The sequence below is a fragment of the Molothrus ater genome, chromosome 1 (genome assembly GCF_012460135.2).
Source record: "Molothrus ater isolate BHLD 08-10-18 breed brown headed cowbird chromosome 1, BPBGC_Mater_1.1, whole genome shotgun sequence".
Taxonomy (NCBI): domain Eukaryota; kingdom Metazoa; phylum Chordata; class Aves; order Passeriformes; family Icteridae; genus Molothrus; species Molothrus ater.
In genome coordinates this window covers 36,856,180-36,879,459 of record NC_050478.2, presented here as the reverse complement: position 1 = coordinate 36,879,459, position 23,280 = coordinate 36,856,180, and the positions used below count along the sequence as shown (strand labels likewise).

Below are 23,280 nucleotides of genomic sequence, written 5' to 3'. Positions count from 1 at the left end.
TCCATCTGGGAAATTATAATATTTTTTTAAAAATATATATAACAAGATGATGGGTTAACATATAAGTAATTACAAAAGTGGCACTTTGGCCCAATGGCTCTTACTGGAGGTCTTTTCCCCCAAAGCAAATGTTAAATCTCTTAAAGCAATGTAATAATAAACATTTGCTGTTCATTGTAAATTGATAGTAGTAAAAAAGATTTTTAAAATTGCCAGGCTCTTTCTATTAAAGACTCTTCTCTAACTAAACTGCAGATATAGCTGCCATACAAAATTGATTGCATGTTTAAGAAAAAATAAATGTGGGCTGTTAAGGGTCGTGGTTGAATTTAGGGTTGTATTTACTTTCAAGGGACACATTGATATTGCAGTGAAATCAGTACTTCTTTCTGCTTAAATAAAAGATAAAGGGCTGATATATATTATCAGTCACCCTCTGTGAAACCCATTGACCCATTTTATATGACTGTACTATAAAAAGCAATGTACCAGACTAAGACTGGCTTATTTAATAATTAGCAGGTGGTTTTTCTTTCTATGTTATTTTTATTATTGTTAAGTCCATTTTTGTCAGATGTTCTCTCACAGTTACAATACCAATTGACTCAGGTATGTGTGAAAGAGGAAGGATCTGGAGGACAGGAAGGCAGAGTAAAGCTGCACCCATTGTTTTTTGCATATGAATGTAGTTGCATTTTATATAAGATTTTCAAAGTTATATACATTGTGGTTTTGATGAGGGCTCGTACCTATCTAGCATTGCTAGGTAATTGAAGGCAATGCTGTAAAAAAGATACTTTTGAACAAGGGAAAGAAAAGGTGAAGGAAGCTGAGAGCAAAGAAACCAAGCTTGGGAGAAGCCCTTCATTTAGATTATTGAATTTCCTCTGTACTCAGCTAAAAAGTAATGATACTTATGTTTTCAGTCAGGTTTAGAGTTACAGGTCAGGTTTTTTCTGTCCATGAGCTGGTGGTGTCTGCAGCGCTCATACACAGGGGACACACGGACCAGTTTTGATACAGCCTCAGACCTTAATCTAGGTAGTTTTTTGCAAGCACTGGCTTTTGGCCACTCACCATGGCTCTGTGTAGAAACAGAGGTGTGGTAAGACAGACAAGGCTGTGGGAGCAGCGCAACAGCTCTCCGTGTCATTTTGCTTCTGTACTTGTTGGATGCTTGTCATTGATTTCTAGAGGTTGCTTTAGCAAGTTTTCCTTTCCTATTTATTTGTTTGGATGTTTACAAGAATAGAAATATGTATTTAACTTTGAAATGCTGCAGCTAGGGAGAGGAAAAGGCAGAGGGATGAAGAGACACTAGGAAACCGTTTCCCCTAAAACTTCACTGAAAATTTGCATACCACTTCTAGGTATTTGGTCATTTGTTTTTAACCACACAGACAAAAGGTGGAGGTACCATGCAGACAGATGGTGTAGCTGAATAATAGGCTGGATAAGAAAGTTAAGGAATGGCATAATCTGTCTCAGTACTTTTCAAAGGAAGTTTTTTTCTGCCAGTGAAGTTTACCTTTCTTCTGAAAAGCTGTAAGAGGTTGTGGGGTTTTCAGTTTCAAATCTCATCTATGATGATGGCAGATACAGATTTACTTAAAATCCACATCTGGCTTCCCTTTTCAACATTCTAGTAATGAAAGCCAGTAAAATAGATGAACCAGGAATATCTGGAGATAAAGGACAGATTCAGGTTTCAAACTTTCTCTGATTTAGGACAATGCTCAAAGGCAAAGCCTGGAACTTAAGGCTGATTAGTGTAAATAAAATACTAATGCAACCATTGTTCTGGGTACATTTATTATCACTTTAGGCCACATATCAAGAAGAGGATTCATATTCTGGTATCTCTACTCATCTTCTGGAGCCAGCTGAAAATGAACTTTTGCTTCCTAAGTTCAAGATGCACAATTTTCTTAGAAAAATAGGAAAATCCCAAAGTATTGAATATTCACTGCCATTTTTAAAATTAGTCAAAACTATATGCCTCACAGAAGGAAATCAGTGCTTAAAATTTCCTGAAAAATTAGTTAAAATAAACTCTAAGAAATGTTTTGTTCAGTATCAAAAATTGCTAAGTCCGGTAAGTTATTAGTTTTCCCAGTTCTTTATAAAAATACCCCGTGGCTTTTCTTTTAATAGACTACAGTTCTTCTGTGAAGCACTTAAGTCTATTCAGCTTTGCATAGGAGCTAGCCAGGACACTTTATGTATTTTAAGAAAGATAAACCTGCAGTCAGAACAAATTTTCCTGCAGCAGGAAATTCCGGAATAACATCTAAGGGTAAAAAGGACTGCTCTTGTCATGTAGGCTTGTTCCCACGTCTGAACCCACAGGTATTTCACACAGAAAGAAGTCAGATTTAAGGGATCTTAGCATGAAAATGAATTCTGAATTAAATGCTCTGTTCTTACCCTGCAGTGGGGTGTTCCCTGTTTTCCCTGTTCTGCTTTTTCAGATAATGTAAATGTAGCACAAACAGCATTTCACAGAGAAAATAAGCAGTGTCCACTGTTATTTATTGGTCATATTTGTTTGTGCTGAAGTGACATTTGCTTATTTTTGCTTCTCAATGCCGTATGCCTGAGTTCACTGATTCAGAACTCCCTGAATTTTTGATCCTGTTCAACACTGAGAAATCTCAGTTGAAGGGTTTAATGCATTTTCCAATCAATGTGTAGGGGAAATTTGGCCTTATCAATTTAAATGCTGGAGATCCTTTCATTGCATTATGGAAGAATCTTCTCTAAGCAGAGATTATTCTTAAGAACTTCATAACATTTAAAGGTTAATATGTTAGGTAAAGAACAATATCTTAAGACAAACATTTTTATTACAGGACATGAAGGGATAGTTCTGATTAAATTACACGATTATTTGAATGGGAAAGAAGACAAAGTGCATCATTTCTTGCCCTCAACTTTAATGCCTTTAATCAAATAATGACCTTCTGGAAATAGTTAATTTTAAGCATTTGGAAAGATCAATACCACTTTGCCACCAAAAAATGGCCCAGATGATGAAATTTGATGTATTTAAAGTACCATTTCACCCTTTTAACCTAGTAAATAATTTAAAATGCTTTCAGTACTCCTTTGCTACGATTATGTATCTCACTCAAAGTATTATGACTTTTCCAAAAGCAACCTTTCTGTGCAATGTGCAGCTTACAAGTTTAATAATGAGACTAATACTATATGCATATATGGTAGTGGTTGTGTTGACCCTTTTTCTTCCCTTGTACATGTGGAGTCTGTTGAGTAAAGAAATAGAAGTATCTAAGATGAGTGCAGCCGTTTGGAACAATAATGAGATTGTAAAGCAAGTTGGATGGCTTTTGAAGGGGAAAAAGTCAATATTTAAAGTTTAGTCCCTGAGTTCTTTTCCTTTGTTTTGTCTATAAGCTTTCCTGTTAAAGGTGAAGGATTTGGATTGCTCAGACAATTAAGAGCCCATTTTACCAAGTGTAATTTCATATCTGCGTTCTATAAACTGGAGTGCCTTCAGCATTGTAAATAATAAAAATTGCCCTCTATTAGCATGTTTGTGGGCAGATTAAAAACAGTCTTCATTAGCATAAGTAACACTTACAGATTCTTTTAAAAGTAGAAAATTATTTGTTGAATGATAAATTGCTAGCTTTCTAGTTAGTTGCTGAAAATGTGCTCATTCAAAATGCCTACTTTAGTTTAGTCTACAATACTCAATTTTTTTTAGTTAGAAGTACTGTTAAATGGATTATGTACTTACTCTTTGTTCACAGTAGATGCTGAAATGCAATTCACACTTTTTGCTAAAATGTTGGTATCAAATACCTCCCTATTTAGATTGATTTCTTTTAGCACCATATATTTTTATTATACTATACGCCCCAGAGAATGATACAAAATAATCTTAAATATACTATAACCAAAAAAACCTGAGCATGTCTTAGCATTGATCCTCTAAAATGTTTTCCCTTTCTAGATTTAAGCTAAACCCTTTCTAAGAAATGCTGAAGTCATTGTTATTCTGTAAGAAATATTCATCATTTGGCAAATTATTATCAATGTAACAAATTAACCAAACAAGTTCAATTGCTTCACCTTGTAGTCTTCGTTTTTCAGACTAGGTGTGTTTGTTGCTGATCTGGAAAGCTTTGGCCAGAGAACATTTTTCATTATCGTAATGCTATCCCTATTTGATGTAATTAGGCTAGATATTTATACTTTAGGTATAGATTTCTTTTTCCTTTCAATAATAAAGAATGGAAGAATATTTTGTTAGAAACTCTGTGTGAAATGGCAGATTTTATTTAAGGACAGCAGAGGTCTAACTGAAAAGAATAGAATTTGGATATATGGATAAAATGCATTGATGCTTTCTTTAAAATAAGCATGCTCATGGGTATTACAGAGCCTAAGTTTTGGCAGTTATCCTCTTTGCGCTTTTCCTGCAATAGTTTGGCAGTTCGGCTTTCACAGGTTTTTTTTCCTCTAATGTCTTGTGTTTCTTTACTAAATCCCTATCAGAAAACCAGACAGAAGACTCTTATTTATTTTAAATATCTTAGGTTTAGCATCTTTTTTTTTTCACCATTTTCTTGCTTACTGTAGCAAGACCTTTGCAGATGGTACTTGGTTACTTGAAAGTGCATAACAGTATTTTCTTTGTAGCAGATGGATTTAAGACTTTTAGTTCCCAATAAATGTAGGTTTACAATACATAACTTTACAGGATTTGTGTTGTATATAACAGGTTTGAACATATTATCTCAGAATTCATCTGCATGGCATTTTCAGCTTATCCAGGGCCCATGCCAGTATTTTAAGTAATAGGGAGAGCATAGTGATTGATAGCAGCTAAAGGCGTGATTTTGAATAGAAACAAAGGTTTTAGAACAGAAGGTGTCAAATTAAACTTTGTCAGTTTGAAAAGTAGTAACATCCTGAAAGTTCTCCAAACATATTTACATGTGGCTAATGTTTATATTTTGCTTTGTACTCTCTTTATATTCAGTGTAATGTTGCCTGGCAAATTTACTCTGTTTTAAAATTAAGGTTGTTCCCAATGTCATTGCAGAGTTTTTGGGGGGTTTGCCTTTCTGCATAAATGCATCAACTTCATTATTTTAATGCTGTTTTCTTAACAATGTACTCTATATGCTGTATAAACCAGTTGTGATCTAATCTGATTTATAAATATTTCCTTATTATTTTATGGTCATTTCCACTTCCTGTAAAACTATAAAGACAAAAAAAAAAAGGAAACTAGGCAGAAATTGCTCCAGACTTAAAAAAGTAGGAAAGGAGAAAAACCAGCCCTGTTACATTCACTTGTAAATTCAGCTGCATTATCTGCAGCACTTCATACCTTTTTTAGATCAAATGGAAACAAAACTTATAAATTTTACAGAACTTAAATTAACCATTAGAAAAGTCTGGATTATTTTTTTTCCAAAATTTTGTAAAAAAATTTCATACTTTCTCATGTAGGTGACTTTTATGAATGAGCTTTATTTCATGTACAGAATTCTGAAGCAGAAACTAAATTAAATACTTCTATTTTTAATTGTTTGTCTTGAACCAAAAGGAAGCATATTGGGATAAAGTTCATACTCTCTTAACACTCAGCCCCTATAGCCTCTCTTGCAGTCCATCCACTATCTTATCTGAGAACATTGGTGGGATCAGCTTTCATAACTATGTACAGAAATAAACTATGAAGACCAAAAATTTTTTTCTATCCTTGTAATTGTAAAAGAATTCAGTTGTTTGTTTCCATGTTTTCCATTAAATGTTTCATTAGAGTGTGTCTACTTCTTTAAAAATGTGCCAAGTGGAATAGAGACATTTTGGTAGAACAGTAATATTTTCTGTGTACCCTGTCAGAAGTATCTGTCTTCATTATCTCAAAATCCCTGAAAGGCTAGGAGAGACATGTTTCAGGTTACGATTCATCAAATAATTTTAGATAAGGCATTAGAAGTATTATTTCAGTGCAAAAATTGAGAGAAAACCGTTGGAAATACAATGTTAGCTATCAGTAGTTAATAAAAATAAGGTCTGACCTAGTAAATACAGAAACAGAAAAGACAGTAAGGACAGAAGGTTTTTATTAGTTATCAAAAACTGTTGTGAAATATGTTTCATCAACAGAAAATGTTATTGCCTAGGAATTATTTTTTCTACTGGATTTTTTTAATTATAAAGGGTTTCTACTGCAATTTTAAGAAAAAACAAACCCTGTGATTCCCGTGGTCAGCAGACAAAACATCTGCAGCTTCTAAATGCATGGTGCACTTCTTTTCCAGCCTGTGTGTATGCCTTGGAGAGGTGGCATGGGTGGAGATGGGTTGTCTTGTCTTTTTTTTTTTTTTTTACTTCCACCAAACTGTCGTGATAGACAGCTCTGCTCTTTGTTTCACCACTTTAGAAAGAAAGCCAACAGTTTCAGTGTAAAGCAGTGCAGATTCCAGACAACCAAAGGACAATGTTTACTCTTTGGCATGGGATGGTTTGTGGCTTTGGGGTTCTTTAATTTAGAAGTTTATAACTGCTCTTCAGTTAAAAGATCAAGATTGGTTTATCTTCATCATCATCTCTCCTCTGTCCCCAAGAAGCTGCCTCTGCTTTCTGAGTGCACCACTTTTAACTTACTGCAATAAAGGAATACTGCGGCTGAGCATAATCCAGCACTCAGTATCCCTGTGGATGCAAGGTGAGCAGAGAGCCACGAGCAACATGCTGTTTTTGTTAGGGGCTGGGAGAGCTCGCCCTGCTAATACATTCCAGTGAGATTCCAGAGACCCTTGCTACTGTTTTGAAAACATGCCATACAATTCCAGCCGGGACAGGCTGAGTGTCTGTGCTCTGTGTGAAGGCATTTGGCCACATGTCCAAGTCATCTTGCTAAACCCTGGGGCAATACCCAGCATCCCCACTTAGTCAAGGAATGGGGTGTGCTCCATCCCTAGGGTGTAGGGGAGCCCTTTGCTGCCCCTGCTCTTCCCTGTCTCCACTCCCTCCCTCGCACACCTCATGAGCACCTGGCAGATTTTGGCCCCATTTAAATTTTTGCTTTTTCAGCTCTGCTACCACCATCTCTATAACATTTGTCATTTTGATGGTTTCTTGGGGGCATTTTCTTCTGTGTCATTTGTTCAGTTTTTCACTTATATCCAAGCAAATATACTTCCAATTTTTATACACACCTCACTAAATATTTTCATATACAATATGAATGCATTAACATTATTTGTTTACTTTGAGTCTTCCTGTTGTGGGAATATTTTTACACTGCATTTATTAACTATTAGCTAAAGATATGAGTATCTTCAAGAAAATACATATCTATATCATATCTATGAGTCTATTGTATGTGTTAGTAAACCATTCTCGATAAACCATTAATCCACTACTGGTACATATAAAAAGGACCTAAAAGCTTCTGTACGTTTATATTATTTGTTGATTCAATAAAATGTCACATTATCTTTCCTACAGCATTAAGAAATAAAACTGCATGGATCTATTTTTGAAAACAGACCCTTGAAGCTAAAATAAAGGAAATATGCATGTTTTATACATGTAATATTTTGTTCCTAAATTTTAATATACTAGAAAATTTCTGCTGATGTACACTGTCCTAGCTAGAGGGTTTGCATTCCTCTTTTAGAACTACCAGTGCACAATTGAGAAAAAATCCTCAATTAAATTTTAAGATGTAAAGAAACATTAAATTTTTGTGATAAACTCCTGTGTCTCTTTCAGAAGCAAACTAGCAACTGCTTCAGTTCTTGCAGGGGATTCTGTAGCTGACTTCATATTATGTACCCCAAAGACTCATAGGCACCTTTCTGTCCTTGATGTGGAAATGTATAAAGGGTGTATCAGAAGCTAGAGCACATCTTCCTTCCCCCAACCCCTAATAATCCTGTACGTAAAACTGAGAGACTGATTTTTTTCTGGGTCTATGAGGACAATCTGGAAACAGTTCTGTATCACTTGAAATAAGTTCACCTGCAGAGAAACCTCTTCTTGTAGCAAAAATTAAGAAGTTATCGCTTGACTGCATCTAGTCATAGGATTCCTGTCTTTTGAAGAGATGATAGGGAGTTCGTCTACTGCTGTGGTTTACGTTAGGCAGCCCTACAGTCAAGCAAACAAATAGCGGCACTGTGGTGTGAGACCAAGGGGAAGATGCTTTCCAAAATGCCTATGGTTGGCAAGGGTCTGTGAAATGGCTGGGCAGCCTCTCAGTGCATTGGTGTTTGCTTTAAGCCCAGCCTGTGCAGTGAAAGACCTTTTGATCAGGTGAGAGGATGAGAGAATGCAGCACCTCTAAAGTACACGTTTCACCCTCATTTTGCCCCTTGCAGTGTGATGAAAAAATACCTAATGTTTTGCTGGTTTTGTCTTCAAGGGGTGGCTCTGTGAGCTGTTACGTTGGAAAGAAGATCCATCACCAGAAAACAGGACCCTCTGGGAGAATCTCTCCATGATCCGAAGGTTCCTCAGTCTTCCTCAGCCTGAACGCGATGCCATTTATGAACAAGAAAGCAATGCAGTTCATCACCATGGTGACAGGCCTTCCCACATTATCCATGTGCCAGCAGAACAGATTCAGGTTAGTTTACCTTGGCCAATCCCGCAGAGCGCTAAGTAAATAAAGCTTTAAACGGAGCAAAGGAAATTCGTGTTTCTTCCCTCCTGGTCAGGCTGAACGCAGGTCTCCCGGTGTAAGATAAGAGCGCGCTGCCATCCACCACCGCAGTTCAAAGGAGACCGTGCGACCACCCACAGTTCTTGTTCCAGTTCACTGGTGTTTGCTAACGTGTGTGGTGGTAGTGCAGAGGCAGCTGTGTGCGGGCAGGGCGATCTCAGCCCCGTGCTGGCTGTGCCTGCCTGGACAGGCACCAGGGCCGAAAGGCAGGGGTGTGCGGCACTGGTCAAGGCTCTTCCTTCCCAGCAGACCAGGAGGATCTTGTTGTGCTGCTGTTCGAAAACCAAGCAAGAACCCTCAGCAGTGGCAGCTCATCCTGGGTAGGAGTGAAGGGGATTTCTCATCCCACTTTAATCCCAGTTGAGACTGGGGTGAGTCAATATTTGTTTGTTTTTCCTTCAGAGCCCCTCTCCCACCACCCTTGGGAAAGGAGAGCATAGAGGCGCTTTCCTACCAGGCCTGCTGACCGCTGGACCTTGGCTGGGTGCTGCTCCGCAGGTGAGCTGGCACAAGGGCACCGTGTCAGGGAGAGAGAGGAGGGGATGCAAGACCCACACCATGAGGCTTGGAAGAGCTGCCCTCTGCTTCAGGGCAGCCCCAGCGGGCCTCCTGCCGGAGCTGCACACACCCTTTTTTGCTGGCACAGGTGCTGCCAGCCGGGAGCGGAGCTGGCTGTTGTGCTAAGCTGTGTAGCCCAGGTTGTCAGTGGGGATTGCTGTCTCTCTGAGCTGGGGACTCTTTAATCGCTTCTCACAAAAGGCCTGAGGTCAACCTTGTAACTGCTCCTTCTTAAAGGGCAGATATTACCCCACGCTTTTCCAGCCTCAGCTGAGACCCTGTGTATCACTTGTGTTACCTATACAGAAAAATATTTACAAAGCTAGGAAGGATAGAGTTATCTCGCAGCCAGAAACAACACGAGTGTATATTAAAGATAAAGCAAACTGAATAAGACAATCCCTTAGGATATCAAGTACTAAAATAATTGTGAAAGCCTGGAAACTTGCTGTTTGATTTAGCAAAAAGAGAGAGAAAGATCTATATTAAGTAATAAAACAGCACTTGTTTGAAAATGTACATTGTTTTTAATAAAATCACTTCTTAAGGGGATAAAAGGAGAAGCTTATGCACAGTATAAACATTCAACCACTATGCCACTTACTTAGATTTTCTTGCCTTGTTGATAAAAGTTGTGTGTTTGATCTCATAAATATTATTCACATAAGCAGTTGCATTGTAATCTCTTAATATGACTTGTAAGAGTAAGGATTGGGAGATTGGGCCTGAGTTTTGTCTCTGCTGTTCTACATGGTAATTGTTGTAGATGCATAAATATGTAGCTCAGACACAAGTTTTCAAACTGTATATACAAAGCCTCCAGTCTTATAAGAATTTAATGTACTGGGAGTAGTCTTGAATGTCTTCAGGACAGGAGCCTTGAATGGGACTGCTCACAGACCATAAAACATGCAAAGACCTGAACAGGGATGAGGAAGGAGCCCCAATTCCAGGACATTTGTGTCAGATCTTAAAATATGAAGATCACTTAAAGCAGTGGCTTCTAAACCAGTTGTGGATGTCTGTTCGAGGTCTCCACAACCACAAGAGCCCCTATGAAGTGGACAGAATTATAATCCCTCCAGTATTTTTACCATTTGTACAGCATTTTGTGCTTCTTAGGGTCTCAAAGAACTGCTACTAGAAGCTTGGAAACCACTACCAAAAAGACAAAAATTGTTGAAGGGAGACTCTCAAAGGGAAATAAAATGCAGTGATAGCAACTGCTTGTTTTGCTGTGGTTGTTTTTTAATAATAACTGGTGGTTTGTACCATATGACAAGAAATTTGCTGATCCAAAATATCTTACTAACCAGTGCTTCCTGTGCTGTTCAGCAAAAGAATTGTCAACACAAACAGTAGCTGATAAATTTACTTTTGATTTTAAACATGATCTTATAGTGTACTGTACTCTGGTGGTAGATGAGAAAAACATTTCTATCCCTAGGGCTCAGTGCCTCACCTTTTAAGAATGTTTCTGAATCCATGCTTGCAAAACTTCATTTTAAGCTCTTGTTAATTATTTACATCATGATTTGCTTTATCTTATTCTTCTGATGTGCATATTGGCTCATTTTTATTGCCTGAGTTTTTGGAATGCAGCATGTTCCCTTCTAATAATAATAGTGCAACTTATTTAGAGCTTTGCATCTTAGTGCTTTATAAATATTAACTAAATAATCCCCAGCACAAACACAGAGGCAGGTAAATAGGTCTGTTCCCTGTTTATTTGTTGGGATACAGGCAGTGCAGGCCTGCTCAAAGACTGCAGGCAGGAGAGGTCAGATCCAGAAGGGGAAACACAGATTTCCTACCTCCAGATCCCTTTGTCCTTGCTGAGGCTGGGTTTGTCAGCGCCACGTTAGGCACTTCCAGCCAGCATATTCTGTTGTAATGTTTGCAAGTTTGACGAGACTTCAGTGCATGCTGAGGTCAGATCAGCAGTGAGGTATTTCTGTACTCAAAGAGATAAAATGCTCTCCTTCCCCCTGACTCCCCAGCCCGTTTGTCTAGTTATTGCTAGAGAGTTGCAGCCCTTGTTTTTGGGCAGCAGCTGCCGTTGCTGGCAGAGCTCCGGCACGTTTGCCCTCATCTGGCACTTTTCTCACTTTGCCCTTGCTACACTTCTGGCTAAGCTGGTCAAGTTAATCCTATACTATGTCATTTAGCATTTTGTCTTGTCTGCACTTGACTCGTGGAGCATGTTCATTAAAATTTGTCAGCTAAACTGCACCGATGTTGTATGATCAGTGCTTTTGGTCTGGCAAAGCTACGGTGTTCTTTTTGTTCTTTCTTTTTTTCCCTTCCTTTATTTTAAACTTACTAAGCCTTTGTTTGTAGCTCTGCAATTTCTTCCCCCTGCTCCCTCCTCAGGATTTTGTCAGGAACAAAATAGGAGCAAGAATACATGTACAAAAAAATGCTGTTCTTTGTCTTGCAGCAGCAGCAGCAGCAACAGCAACAACAGCAGCAGCAACAGCAACAACAGCCAGGTCCCAGACTACCCCCAAGGCAACCGACAGTAGCATCACCAGCTGAATCTGAGGATGAAAATCGTCAGAAACCCCGACCGCGAACAAAGATTTCTGTGGAGGCCCTAGGGATCCTACAGAGTTTCATACAAGATGTAGGCCTGTATCCAGATGAAGAAGCAATCCAGACTCTCTCTGCTCAGCTTGACCTGCCCAAGTACACCATTATCAAGTTCTTTCAGAACCAGCGATATTATCTCAAGCACCATGGGAAGCTGAAGGACAATTCTGGTTTGGAGGTAGATGTTGCAGAATACAAGGAAGAAGAGCTGCTCAAGGATTTAGAAGACAGCATCCAAGACAAAAATGCAAACACGCTTTTTTCAGTTAAACTAGAAGAAGAGTTATCAGTAGAAGGGAACACAGAGATTAATGCTGAATTGAAAGACTGATCTAAAAGTATTATTTTCTTTCAACAGTGCCGCTGGTATTTACTAATGAAATGAAAATTCCATCTTGCGTTGTGTCAAAAACCCTTATTATTCATTGTTTGGCCAATGAATCTTCCAAAACTTGCACAAAAGTTGAAAAAAAGGATAATGCAGACTGCACTAGATGTTTTACTCTATTTTACAAACTGCTTCACAGCAACAGATGAAGCGTTGAGGATTGTTTGATATTAATTTGTGTTCACTGGATACACTGTGAGTGTACCCAATAAGCATGATACCAGTGATTTTGATTCTGGAGCCTTCAGACAAGCATTACAACTTTTGTGATTTACTGTTTTTTTTGTTTCTGTTTTGTTCTTGTTTTTTAATTATTACTGTAGCACTCCACACTTGATCTTTGAAAAATCACATTTATTTAAAAAAATAAAATAAAAAGAGTTTGTTACTCTTGTTCTATTGTATGTTACAAAAGAACTATAGACTGTGGAATGCAGTTTAAAGATAACATATGCCAACAAATGCCTTGTATTATATGGCACTGCCGTAATTCAGATTTGTTTTCTTTTGGAAATAAAGGTCACTGTATTTTTTTTTCCATTCTCATTGTTACATGGTTTTAGAGAAAATGAAAAAGAAAATGTGAAACACGATTTAGTCCTCATTATTTATTTGTAGATCCTGCAGCATCATGTTGTAATTAATTTTTTTGGAAGTTTCCGTTAAATGTAATATTGCTTCTCTTGTTACCATACTGATTTTTTTTCTATTTATAAATGTATTTTGATGGGCAGTAAAACAAAGTGTCTTAAAAGTTTTAAATAGAGAAAATGTGCTTTACACAGTTGCCTATAAAAAGTGCTCTATGTTATCCAAGCAATTCATACTATAAGCTTCACTCTTATTGTTGTATGCAATTTTTACTATCATGCAAATAAGCTTAGGTAAATAAAACTAATAGATCACCTTAGAAACTTATGCAATTAATGTGAAAATAATTGATGTTTGCAATGTGTCTTCCTTTGGTTTACAATCAATTTTAAAGCTACAGCTGTATAAATTTTCTGTATAAAGGTGTATTTCTTTTTTATGAGTTTATTGCTATGAAAACACCAGTTATTTTGTTACAGCTGGCTGTTTTTATAAGTGTATCACAATTTTCTTTATGCAGAAATGTTCTGACTAGGAGTGGTTATTGACTGTAACTACACAATTAAAATTGTTTGTATGGTATGATATGGCAGGGTTTGTCTGCGTATGTGTATATCTGGGAGGAATAACTTGTTCTTAGTGCACATCATACCTTCTTGCCACCACTTTGTTCTCCTTTAAAATCACAGGCAGATTTTTTTAATGACCTTCTTAAAATTTGAATTTAGATAACATACTTCAAAAAGAAACACAGTTTGGTTATGAAAATCATAACCTGTCTTTTCTTGGTTTAAAAACTTGCCTGCCCAACAGAGATAGCAGGATATTATTGAGTCAGAAGGCTATCAGGCATAAACATATTTACAGTTCCTGGCAGTAATGCACTTATAATGGATACAGCTGGTTTTATTTTACACTAGAATTATGCTAACACTGTTCCTTGCACTAATGTATAAACATTAAAAAAAACATTAATAGTCATAAAATAAATAGGAAAGATGGGCTTTGCCCATAGCAGTCTCCTTCTAAGCAAGATTATTTTTAATGATCACTAATAAGGTTCTTGATAAAGCCATAACAATTGGTGACCTCTGAATTTGTGCATGGCTCATGTCTAGGCTAAAGACCAGTCTGCAGCTGCAAGTTATGGAGTACACACTGTTGTTCTCACATGCAGTGTGACTCGGGATGGGGATTCAGCTCAGTTCTTCCTGAAATGACTAAAAGTTTACAAAACTCAACATGAATTTCAAAGGCACAAATGACTCTTAGCAAAATTCTTGGTTTAGTTCTATTAAGTTCATAAGGAAATTTAAAACTGCTGCAGGCTGTCCTTGGTCTCAATGTCCTTTGTGGGTCCATTGAGCAGCTCTCAGCTGTGGCACCTCTTGGCTTCTTCCAGGACTGTGTTGGGACTACACCATGCTTTTGCTTGGGATCCAGTCCAGTTGAAAGAAAAAGCCTTAGTACCACTCTGGAAGGGAAATAAGCCTTAGGAGGGACACATCTATATAATTTGGCATTGCATTCCAATAAAAAGGCAGTAAAACTATGCTCTCGCTTAAGGGACTTGTAGTAGCTATAAAACTATCGATAGCCCAAAGCTATGCTGGTCACTAAAAGGCAAAAATGAGCCTAGTCTAGGGAAGTGACTGTGATCATGATTGGATTTCTTCCCTTATTTCCATGGCATTGTTGCTGTGTACAGCCATGCAGATGGAACTAGGACTGACCCCTATACACAGCTGAGGGGCAGGGTACCTGGCCCAGGCAATACAAGCTGATTTGGTGGGCAGGACAATACTGCTGGCACCCTTGGGTACACTCTGTACCTAACAGTGTGTGCAGATACAAGGCAGAAGGGGGAGTGAAAGAAAGACTTGAATGTACCTCTCTCCACGCTAAACACTAGTACACACAGCACTCCAAATACCTGAAAGAGGGGAACCCTACAAAAACATAGCAAGAAATGTTTAGTCTTTGCTATTTTGCAAGCAATTTCCTTTTCTTTTATCATTTTAAGTTTTATGGGTGCTGAAGTAGAGGCCATGTGTGCTTGCAGATGGTTATTATAGCTGTTTCTTTTCCATTATCTTCGTTGTTCTTTCTCCTCCTGTAGCTGAGGTTATCTTCCAAATGGTTCAGCCTTTTTCAGTCACACATTACCTGCACAGGAGTTCAAACTGTTGCCTTTTTGTGTCCCTGTGGGTGGGCTGCAAGTACAGTCTTTTAATTTGGCCTATGTGACCAAAAGGATTTTTGTTAAATCTTTGGCAGTGTTTTCAAAGTTGATATGGTATTAAGGATTCCAGCTTTCTGTGAATGCAAGAGATTTATACTGTTAGGCATTCAGCTACAGCAAGCATATGCCACCTTGACTCATGGACCAGTTAGACTACCTAGAAAATTACCTTATGTCCTTTCTGTTCCTTAAGTTCCTTTTTCTTACCATCTGGTGGAAACGTACCAAAAAAACACCCCAAAACCAAACAAAAAAAACCCCAAATGAACAAACACACTTTTCCACTTCAGCAAAGATTAAAAAATCTGACTGGAATACTGTAACGAAGCACAAAAATTGAGACATAAAACCAATATTAGTTGGGAAGTTGTTAGTAAAACTCACTGAGTAGGACTTCTCTAAATGTATGAAATTAGTATTATATACTCATATATACATAAATATATATATTTAATATGTAGTATTATATACTGCATGTATACATAGAGAAGAATGGAGAAGGAATATTACTAGAAATAGACTGAAAGCTGCAAAGAAAGCCAAATGCCTAAAAAAGAGAGAACTGATTGCTGGGAGGGGATGGCAGGACTTAGTTTTTACTATAAAACTGAAGTATTTACCATGTTTTATGTAATGGTGTTTACCATAAAAAGTGGAGTATTTTTACTCCCTGATGATTCCTATTATTCTATATTTAACTGACAAGATTTATGTGTATATGCTAGAATCTCCAGTGTGTGTTTTTCCACTCCGAAAGAAACCCAAATAGGCCCCAGATTCCAAGAGGTCCGTGGCCTGGGGAGAGCCTCAAGCCCCAGTCACATCTGCAAGTTGCTTGTAATTATAATGACCCACTACCCTACAATGCAGGGGTTTAGATTTGGGTTTTGTATAACGACGTAAATTGATAAGATGACCCAGCAAAAACTGTCCATGTATAAAAGTAAATTATTGCACTCACTTTTTTCTTTTAGTAGAGAAGGTGCAGCAAATGGAGAAAGCAAAAGGTTCCTCCAAACTGGTGATTTTGTTGCAATGATTTACAAAGTCAGTGCTTTGATTGTGTGCTGGGAAAGCACCAAATATTACTAAGTTCATTTGCCAAAGCAAATGCTCCATATGTTAAGAGCAGTATAAATGAGATATTATAGGGGCTCTACTAGAACATCAAGTATTACCAATTCTGCTTAACTTATTGAACTCGTGCTTTGAAGTCAGGTACATTGCAGAGACCAAAGGTATTTTGATTTTTACATAATGATTTATATTGTGCTTTGAATAACAGTCCCATAGCAAAGCAGGGATATAAATATACTCCCAGGCCTTTTTTTGCACACAGAGGTAATTTAGGTTGGTCTCCTCACAGTGCCTTGCGTCCACACACTCTTTTACTACAACAAATGAGCTAATAATTCAAACTGCAATAAGTGATCCTCCTTGGAGCAGGAGTAGTGCTACTTGGCAGTGAGTTTGTTTGCTTTCAGGTTCATACAGGAGCCTTCCTGCCGCTATGCTGCTGGCAGCCCTCCCACTATCTCAAGCTGCATTGTTTCGTTTTGGCCTGACCCAGGCACTCTTCCTGCTCCAGGTCAACTTGGCCAAATGTCATCTCTCCTTGTTATAGGCCATTACTCAGGTATATGTGCCACAGTTTAATAGGAGGCAGCAAGGGCTGTATATGTCTGATGTCACCTACCTTTTGTCATCACCATTCATGCTGTGAGCCCTGCAGAGTTGCTTGAATAATCCACTTGCATTGGAAAGAGAGTGACACCCGGAGCAAACTCACAAGGAGACAGGTTACTTCTGGAGCAGAAGGGGCAAGGGGATGTGCATTCCACAGAGGAGAAAGAAGGAAGGTGCCAGAGAAAGATGAAAGAATCAGAAAGGTCACAATAGCTACCCCTGCATGGGCGATCAAGCTTTTTTGCAAGGTGTGCTGTGGAAAAACTCATAATACTACAGAGTACTGTCAAGGCTCTGTGGAAAATGCACAATTGTCTCCATTTGAGGGGGTTTCCCTGTCAGGCAATATCTAGTTTAATACAAAAACCTTCTCAGCTGTCCATGGCTAAAGAGGTCCCCTATCAGTTTGTCCTCTGGTACCATCCCTGTGCGTAAGATATGCAGGATTCTTTTTGCCAGCTGCTGACATGTTACCATGGCAGTCACAGCTGGGACTCTCTTTCTAGGTTACTTGTTTACCCATACAATGTGCTAAAGTAGGATCCAGGCTGTAAACCCTCTCATTTTCTTCCAGGATCACATCCAAACACAAGCAGTGTGCTTGAAGCCTCAAACCTACTTTTTGGAGCTGTCTCCTACAGTGCTCCCTCTCCTCAGACCAGATGTGCCACAGCAAATGTGTTGTGTAGCTCAGATGTTCATCATAGTGCAAGAGAACAGAAAAAACATGACTTTTGTGGGTGCAGAGATGTATAAAGCACACACAGGTCAGAAGTTTTGGAGAAAGTAGAATGCTCCAAGAGGTTTCAGAGAGAGATTTCATACTGCTGTAGTTGTCTCAAAACATCAGTTGCAATGATTGGAAATTGTTGGGCCAGAAAAGTTCATGTAAAATCCTACTATATTTGCAGAAGACCTTCTGCCAGAACAGAATTTGAAACAAAGGGCACCCTGTTTTGTTATTTGCATTACAAAATAAACATTCTTTGCAGTACAAACCTTGCTACCATTCCGCATCTACACTAAAGCAGGACCCTGTCCTGATAATGAGCAGCACTGCCTCAGCTATTTGTCCCTCATATGTGCCCCATCTCTGGGGGTTCCCCTGAATGTGGCATGCCCAAAAACAGCTTCACTCATCTTCACTCTCCCATCATCAACCATGGCTTTTACCTGCAGTCAATATTTTCACCTGGGGAAAGCAATTTAAAAAAAGCTTACCTTACAGCAAACCAGGGCAGGGAAAGGTAAACTGGGCTGTCTTTTCACAAGGGAAAGAGAAGTGATTCTTTATCATTAACAGTATAGCAGCTTGCACTGTGAAATAAGTAGAGGTGTTGTTGTTGGCTTGCCTTAGTAGGAAAAATGCTATATCCCCAACCTAATAAGGATTTAATATCAGCTGGAAGAAGAGTAAAGGAGACAGAAAATGACGAAAAGGGAGTGATAAAATAGATAAAATCTTATTGGGGGCAGTCATGCCTAGAGATGGCTGGAGAACTACAGGACTAGTTTAAGTTAAAGGAAATCCAAGTTACCAAAGAAAAACTAAGTGAGGACCACTTCATGGTTCACATACTTGATGTCCTGTGAAAATGGGGAAAGATTGAACACAGAGTTGTTTCAGAGGAAAGAGTAGAAAATAGAAAAGGCTTGTAAAAAGGCATCTCAGCTTGCTGCACAACCATAAGTGATGCATGGAAGGTGAATACAGAAAGAAAATTCAAAATTCTTGTAACACAGCTAGAGGGGATATTTGAAATCATCATCTAGGAGGATTAAAAATCAGTAAAAGGGAGCATTTTTCTGCACATCCAGCTGCTGAACTCACTGTTATACATGCCCCTTCATACCAAAAAGTACAAATGGCTTTTAAAAAATGCAAAGAAATTGTGAAAACAAAGGGTTGATCTGACCTTCTTTTGGAGAGGCCAAGGACTGTTTTCCACTCTTTTACTGGACAGCTGGCAACCCAGTGATGGCATCCAATCCAGCCAGTTGCTTTGAGTCCTCCATAACCACAAGTGTGACAAATTGGAGTGGGCAGAAATTTTCTGTCTTCTTGGTCAGGTATGCTAGCTGCAGTTTGTGCACTTTATTCCCTATATTCTTCATAACCAGATTTTTTAAAAACTGATTTGAATAATTTCATTGAGGAGTAGGTCACCTCATATTTACAAAACATTCCCTCCCACGCATGCCAGCAATGAAAATTTATACCCAAATAATTTTGGTCATTGCCATGGTACCAATACAGTTGCTGTTCACATCAGTGCTCCAGCTGCAGCAAGAGTAAAGTAGGACTCCTTTGACCCCATTTGTCTACAAAACTGGGCCATTTTTTTTCACTTGTTACCACCATTCTTTCAATCTTCCTTCTGCACAACCCACTTCCATTCAGGTTTAGCTGACCTGTTCCTTTCTCTTCTTCAAAAGCCCTGAGGAAAGGTTCACACAGGATTAAAAAAGAAAAATAAAAATGTATGTATTTACATAGGCCTGATAGGCCATCACTCCCAAGCTTTTTAAGGATGTGGTATTTTTGGGGTCCCATGTCGTGGGGAGGAAATGATGAATCTGACTCCATGTTCTCAGGAGGCTAATTTATTATTATATTATATTATTTATAATGCTGTAATAAAACTTTACTAAAGAATAGAGAAAGGATGCTTACATTAAGGCTCACCAAGACACTAATGAAAATCTCGTGACTCGCTAGAGTCTCAACACAGCTGGACCGTGATTGGTCATTAGGTCAAAACAATTCACATGAAACCAATCAACTGACCAGCTGGTAAACAATGTCCAAACCACATTCCAAAGCAGCAAAACACAGGAGAAGTGGACCAGACAATCATTGTTTTCATTTTTCTCTCAGGCTTCTCAGCTTCCCGGGAGAAGAAATCCTGGCGAAGGGATTTTTCAGAAAATATGATGGTGACATAAGGATGCGCTACAGGATGGCCAGGAGAAGAATCACAGGAATGTACTGGTTTGATTCCAGGTCTCCTCCTCCAGTTCTCACTGGGTTTTCTGGAACACACTCTGGGTGATGGCATGGCCACTGCTGGGGGCACTTCCCCAAGGGCACCACGCAGCCCATGAGCCCGACACTGCTTGCAAGCACTGTTGGATAAAAAAGAGCGCAGTGTGAAGGCAGATCAAAGCAATGTGATTGCATTTCACGTTTGATGCAGCTCACTCCTGAAGCCAGAGTGAATTGCCTAATCCAATGTATCATTTCTGTGCAGGCAGACCCTTGGGCTGGCATCGTGTCCCACAGAGCACTGCTCCAGTGTGCAGCATCTGCCACCATCTGCCCTAGGGCTTGGCTTCACATTGCCCTCCTCCTTTCCACCTCCTTTTGGGAGATGCTTTGCACAAACCTTGAAGGCCAAAACTCAGGCTGTTTCAGGCCCTTCAGGCCATTTATTACCCTCCCACTTCCTCGATTACTTGATCTTTGATCCACACTCCTGACCTTTAAAGATTCAAAGGGGTGTATTTCCAGTGATTTAGCTTCAATTTCCCTTGATATTATTTTTGGAAATTAAAGTTTATCTGCTTACCCGTTGTCTCTCCTCTTTAATCAATATGTCAGCTGTTGATCACAACCTCTGCCAGCCAGGCAGTAGATGGGACAATTATTCTCACAAGGACTTTCAAGTCCAGACTTTTAACCCACAGGGTCTAACACGGAGCAGCTGCAAGAGCTCTGAGTAGCAGCTGCCCCTTTTCTACTGCAGCTGCTGAGCTGCTCTCCTGATGGTCTCTGGCTATTTTGCTAGGGCAAGGGGAAAACTACCTTGTTTTCTAGGCATCATAGTCTAAAAGCTTCATTCACTGTTGCTGGAGGTGAAATGGAGGAACCAAAGGAGGTGAAATGCCATGGTCAGCTGGCACCCAGCATAGTCATGATGCAGATCAGGGTACCTGGGGTACTTCTTTCTACCTTGTACTGCACCAGAAAATGAGTGAGAGGCACGGGACACAACAGGAAAGCTTTTCCTGGCCTTATAGTCACAGAGCACTGAGACTGGGGATAAAAATGTTTAATTTAAGGCCATACTACCCCACACCTCCTTGGTTTTGCTGTAAGCACTGGTCATCAGTATCAAACCATCTGTACTGCCAGAGCTGAGGGATATAAAGCTATAGCTGCAAAGTGTTACTGCTGATAGTAAGAAGTTATGTGCCACATGCAAGTCAAGCAGTTATAACTGCAGTTTTCTGCTTTGACACGTGGTCTTTTATCCACTCCTTCAGCACTGGCGTCTGGCAGGGTAGGCAGGAGGGCATTCCTGACATCAAGGAAATTCCCTCCTTCTGCTGATTTCTTCTTCCTGGGTTCTTCCACAGCCTGGTTCATGTGATTTATTAAGGGAAAGCAAGAGACAAAGTGAATTCATGTCCACATACCCAGTCCTTTCACAGTACCTCAAAGTGAGTTACAGGGCTGGCTGTAGGGTCAGGAAATTGTTTCAGAGGATTTGTGCTGACTTTTTTGAAATGTTCTATCCAGCTGTGGTAATCAGCTGTTACATCAAGGCACCTTGATGCCCCACAAGAGGTGTCCCTTCCAGCAGGCAGATGAGAGGGAACTTCAGCACAGAGCAATGAGTCTGCTGGGTCTGTGTAGCAGCGTGTTCATGGCCCATCACTGAAAGTGCCCCAAGAGAACAGCATGTGAGAAACAGCACAGGGCAGAAAACATGTGAGAGGGAAGGATTTCCTTGATACTGAAAAAGTAGGAGAAACAATAAAAAAAAGGAGAGAGAAAAGAAAAAGAAATAAAAGACAGACAACAGAAATACACACTAATATCAGTAAAATGTCTTGCCCCTCATCTATACTAATGTTATTCCAGTATTTCCTCTCATGTCTTGCACAGACTTGCCAGTTTTATACTCAGACAGAAAAAAATAAACAAATAGAAGATATTTCTTCTCCGGTGAAGGAAGTGTTTTAAACTTTGATGGACTTGGATTCTTCTAAGTTCTTTTTTATTATTGTTCTTTCTTTTGGGTCCATACACATGATGTTTATCTCATCCACGTATGGGAAGAGGGGGAGGAATGGGTAGGCTTGACTTGTGCTAACTGTTGACAACAGTTGTTTAATTTTTTGCAACATGCACCCAAGTATCATGAGACTGAGTAAAATATAAATAAATATGGTCTTTGGAAACCCCATACATCTTTATGGCCTACAATACCTTCAAATCATGGAAAAACACATGTTTATTTGTTTGTTTGTTTTAAAAAAAGATTTTGGTGGCAATGCTACCTCCCATCACTGTAAACAAGGTCAGGAGGCCAAAATTAGTCTGTCCTGTTTTGCACAAAATAGTCAACAACTTAAGATGTTTTTGCAATAATCAGAAAATTATTGACCGGTGTCAACACCCCCTTTCTGATAAACTGTTGAAATGTTAATATTCTTGGCAAAATTGTTTTTGCTCTAATTACTGTATCCATCTGGTCTATAAGATTGATTATACTGTGAGAATGTTTGTTCTCTTGTCTCCTGCAATGATGGGCCTCTCCTTGGCGCAGAAATAGTCCTGCCTCATCTTTACACAGAGACAAACATGCAGCAGAAATCAAACCAACACTCAGCTCCTATGGAGTTGAATAAAAATTCCTTGAAGGAGTTCATTCAGTACACATCACCTGCCTCTTGGATGGACCAATTCTTGGAAAACCATTGTCCTGGCCCAGATGAAAATAGCTGGCTCTCACCCAGTATGGGTATCAGTGACTAGGATGGCCACCAAAAACCTGGGAGCCCACAAATGCTGGCATTTCTGCAGTGTTACTGATTCAGCTGAGGAGAAGTTTGGCTACTTGGCCGTGCCAGGCCCCCTCTGCAACAGCTCCTTGGCAATGAGCAGCCGAGCTGTCCGAGGAGCGAAGCGTTTCCTGTCCGATCTTCCATCAGCACCTGCAAAGGCTAATGTTACCTGGATTGGATTGGTTATTTCTGGAGCCAATGCCTAATATATCTGCTAACTGTGGCACGTGCCAGTAAAGACCCAGTAAAAGTCATGTCAAGTATTAATCATTATTAAATCTGATTAAAACAAAACAAGCCATGACAAAACCCCCATATGTTTTCTTCTGAAAAGAAAACAAAAAAAAAACCCAAATACAAGCCAGTGGAAAAATGATTGCTTTATTAGAAAAATCTGCTTTCTCATGGCAAGTATGAGAGAAATTAAAAATTGCATTTGATTTTGTACTACTATTTCAAAATACATGCACAAAAAGTCATACTAACTCAAAAAAATTATTTCCTCTGAGCATTCTTGCACAGCACCTGAACATTTTCATTGAAGATGATGCTTTTCTCACACAGACAAAATAAAAGTCAGCAAAAGCATTTCTTTTAGAAATACAACTCTCAGTTTAAAAAAATTTAAAAGCAGCAATTGTTTTCCAGATAGTGAACTGTGTAGTCATGTCTAAAGCATTCGAAAGCCACTGATGCGTGGGCTGAGATTTTTTT

The 23,280-nt window shown here is 39.1% G+C and overlaps 1 protein-coding gene and 1 long non-coding RNA gene across 6 annotated transcripts in view; one reads left to right on the top strand and one right to left on the bottom strand.

The window, feature by feature from the left end:
* The window catches only part of SATB1 (SATB homeobox 1), a 92,332-nt gene extending 78,900 nt beyond the window's left edge, over positions 1-13,432 (top strand). For 3 of the 5 annotated variants that reach the window (XM_036406481.2, XM_036406483.2, XM_036406482.2), the window contains 3 exons: positions 8,417-8,620; positions 9,119-9,214; positions 11,715-13,432. In XM_036406481.2, coding sequence (XP_036262374.1) covers positions 8,417-8,620; positions 9,119-9,214; positions 11,715-12,197 — 783 coding nt within the window. In that variant the 3' untranslated portion in view covers positions 12,198-13,432. The remainder of the gene's footprint in view (positions 1-8,416; positions 8,621-9,118; positions 9,215-11,714) is intronic. The other 2 variants (XM_036406485.2, XM_036406484.2) reach the window with 2 other exon arrangements.
* Positions 13,433-21,026: 7,594 nt separating this feature from the next.
* LOC129046627 (uncharacterized) overlaps positions 21,027-23,280 on the bottom strand; it is a 30,759-nt gene continuing 28,505 nt past the window's right edge. The window contains exon 3 of the long non-coding RNA XR_008508268.1: positions 21,027-21,512. This is a non-coding gene — a long non-coding RNA (uncharacterized LOC129046627). The remainder of the gene's footprint in view (positions 21,513-23,280) is intronic.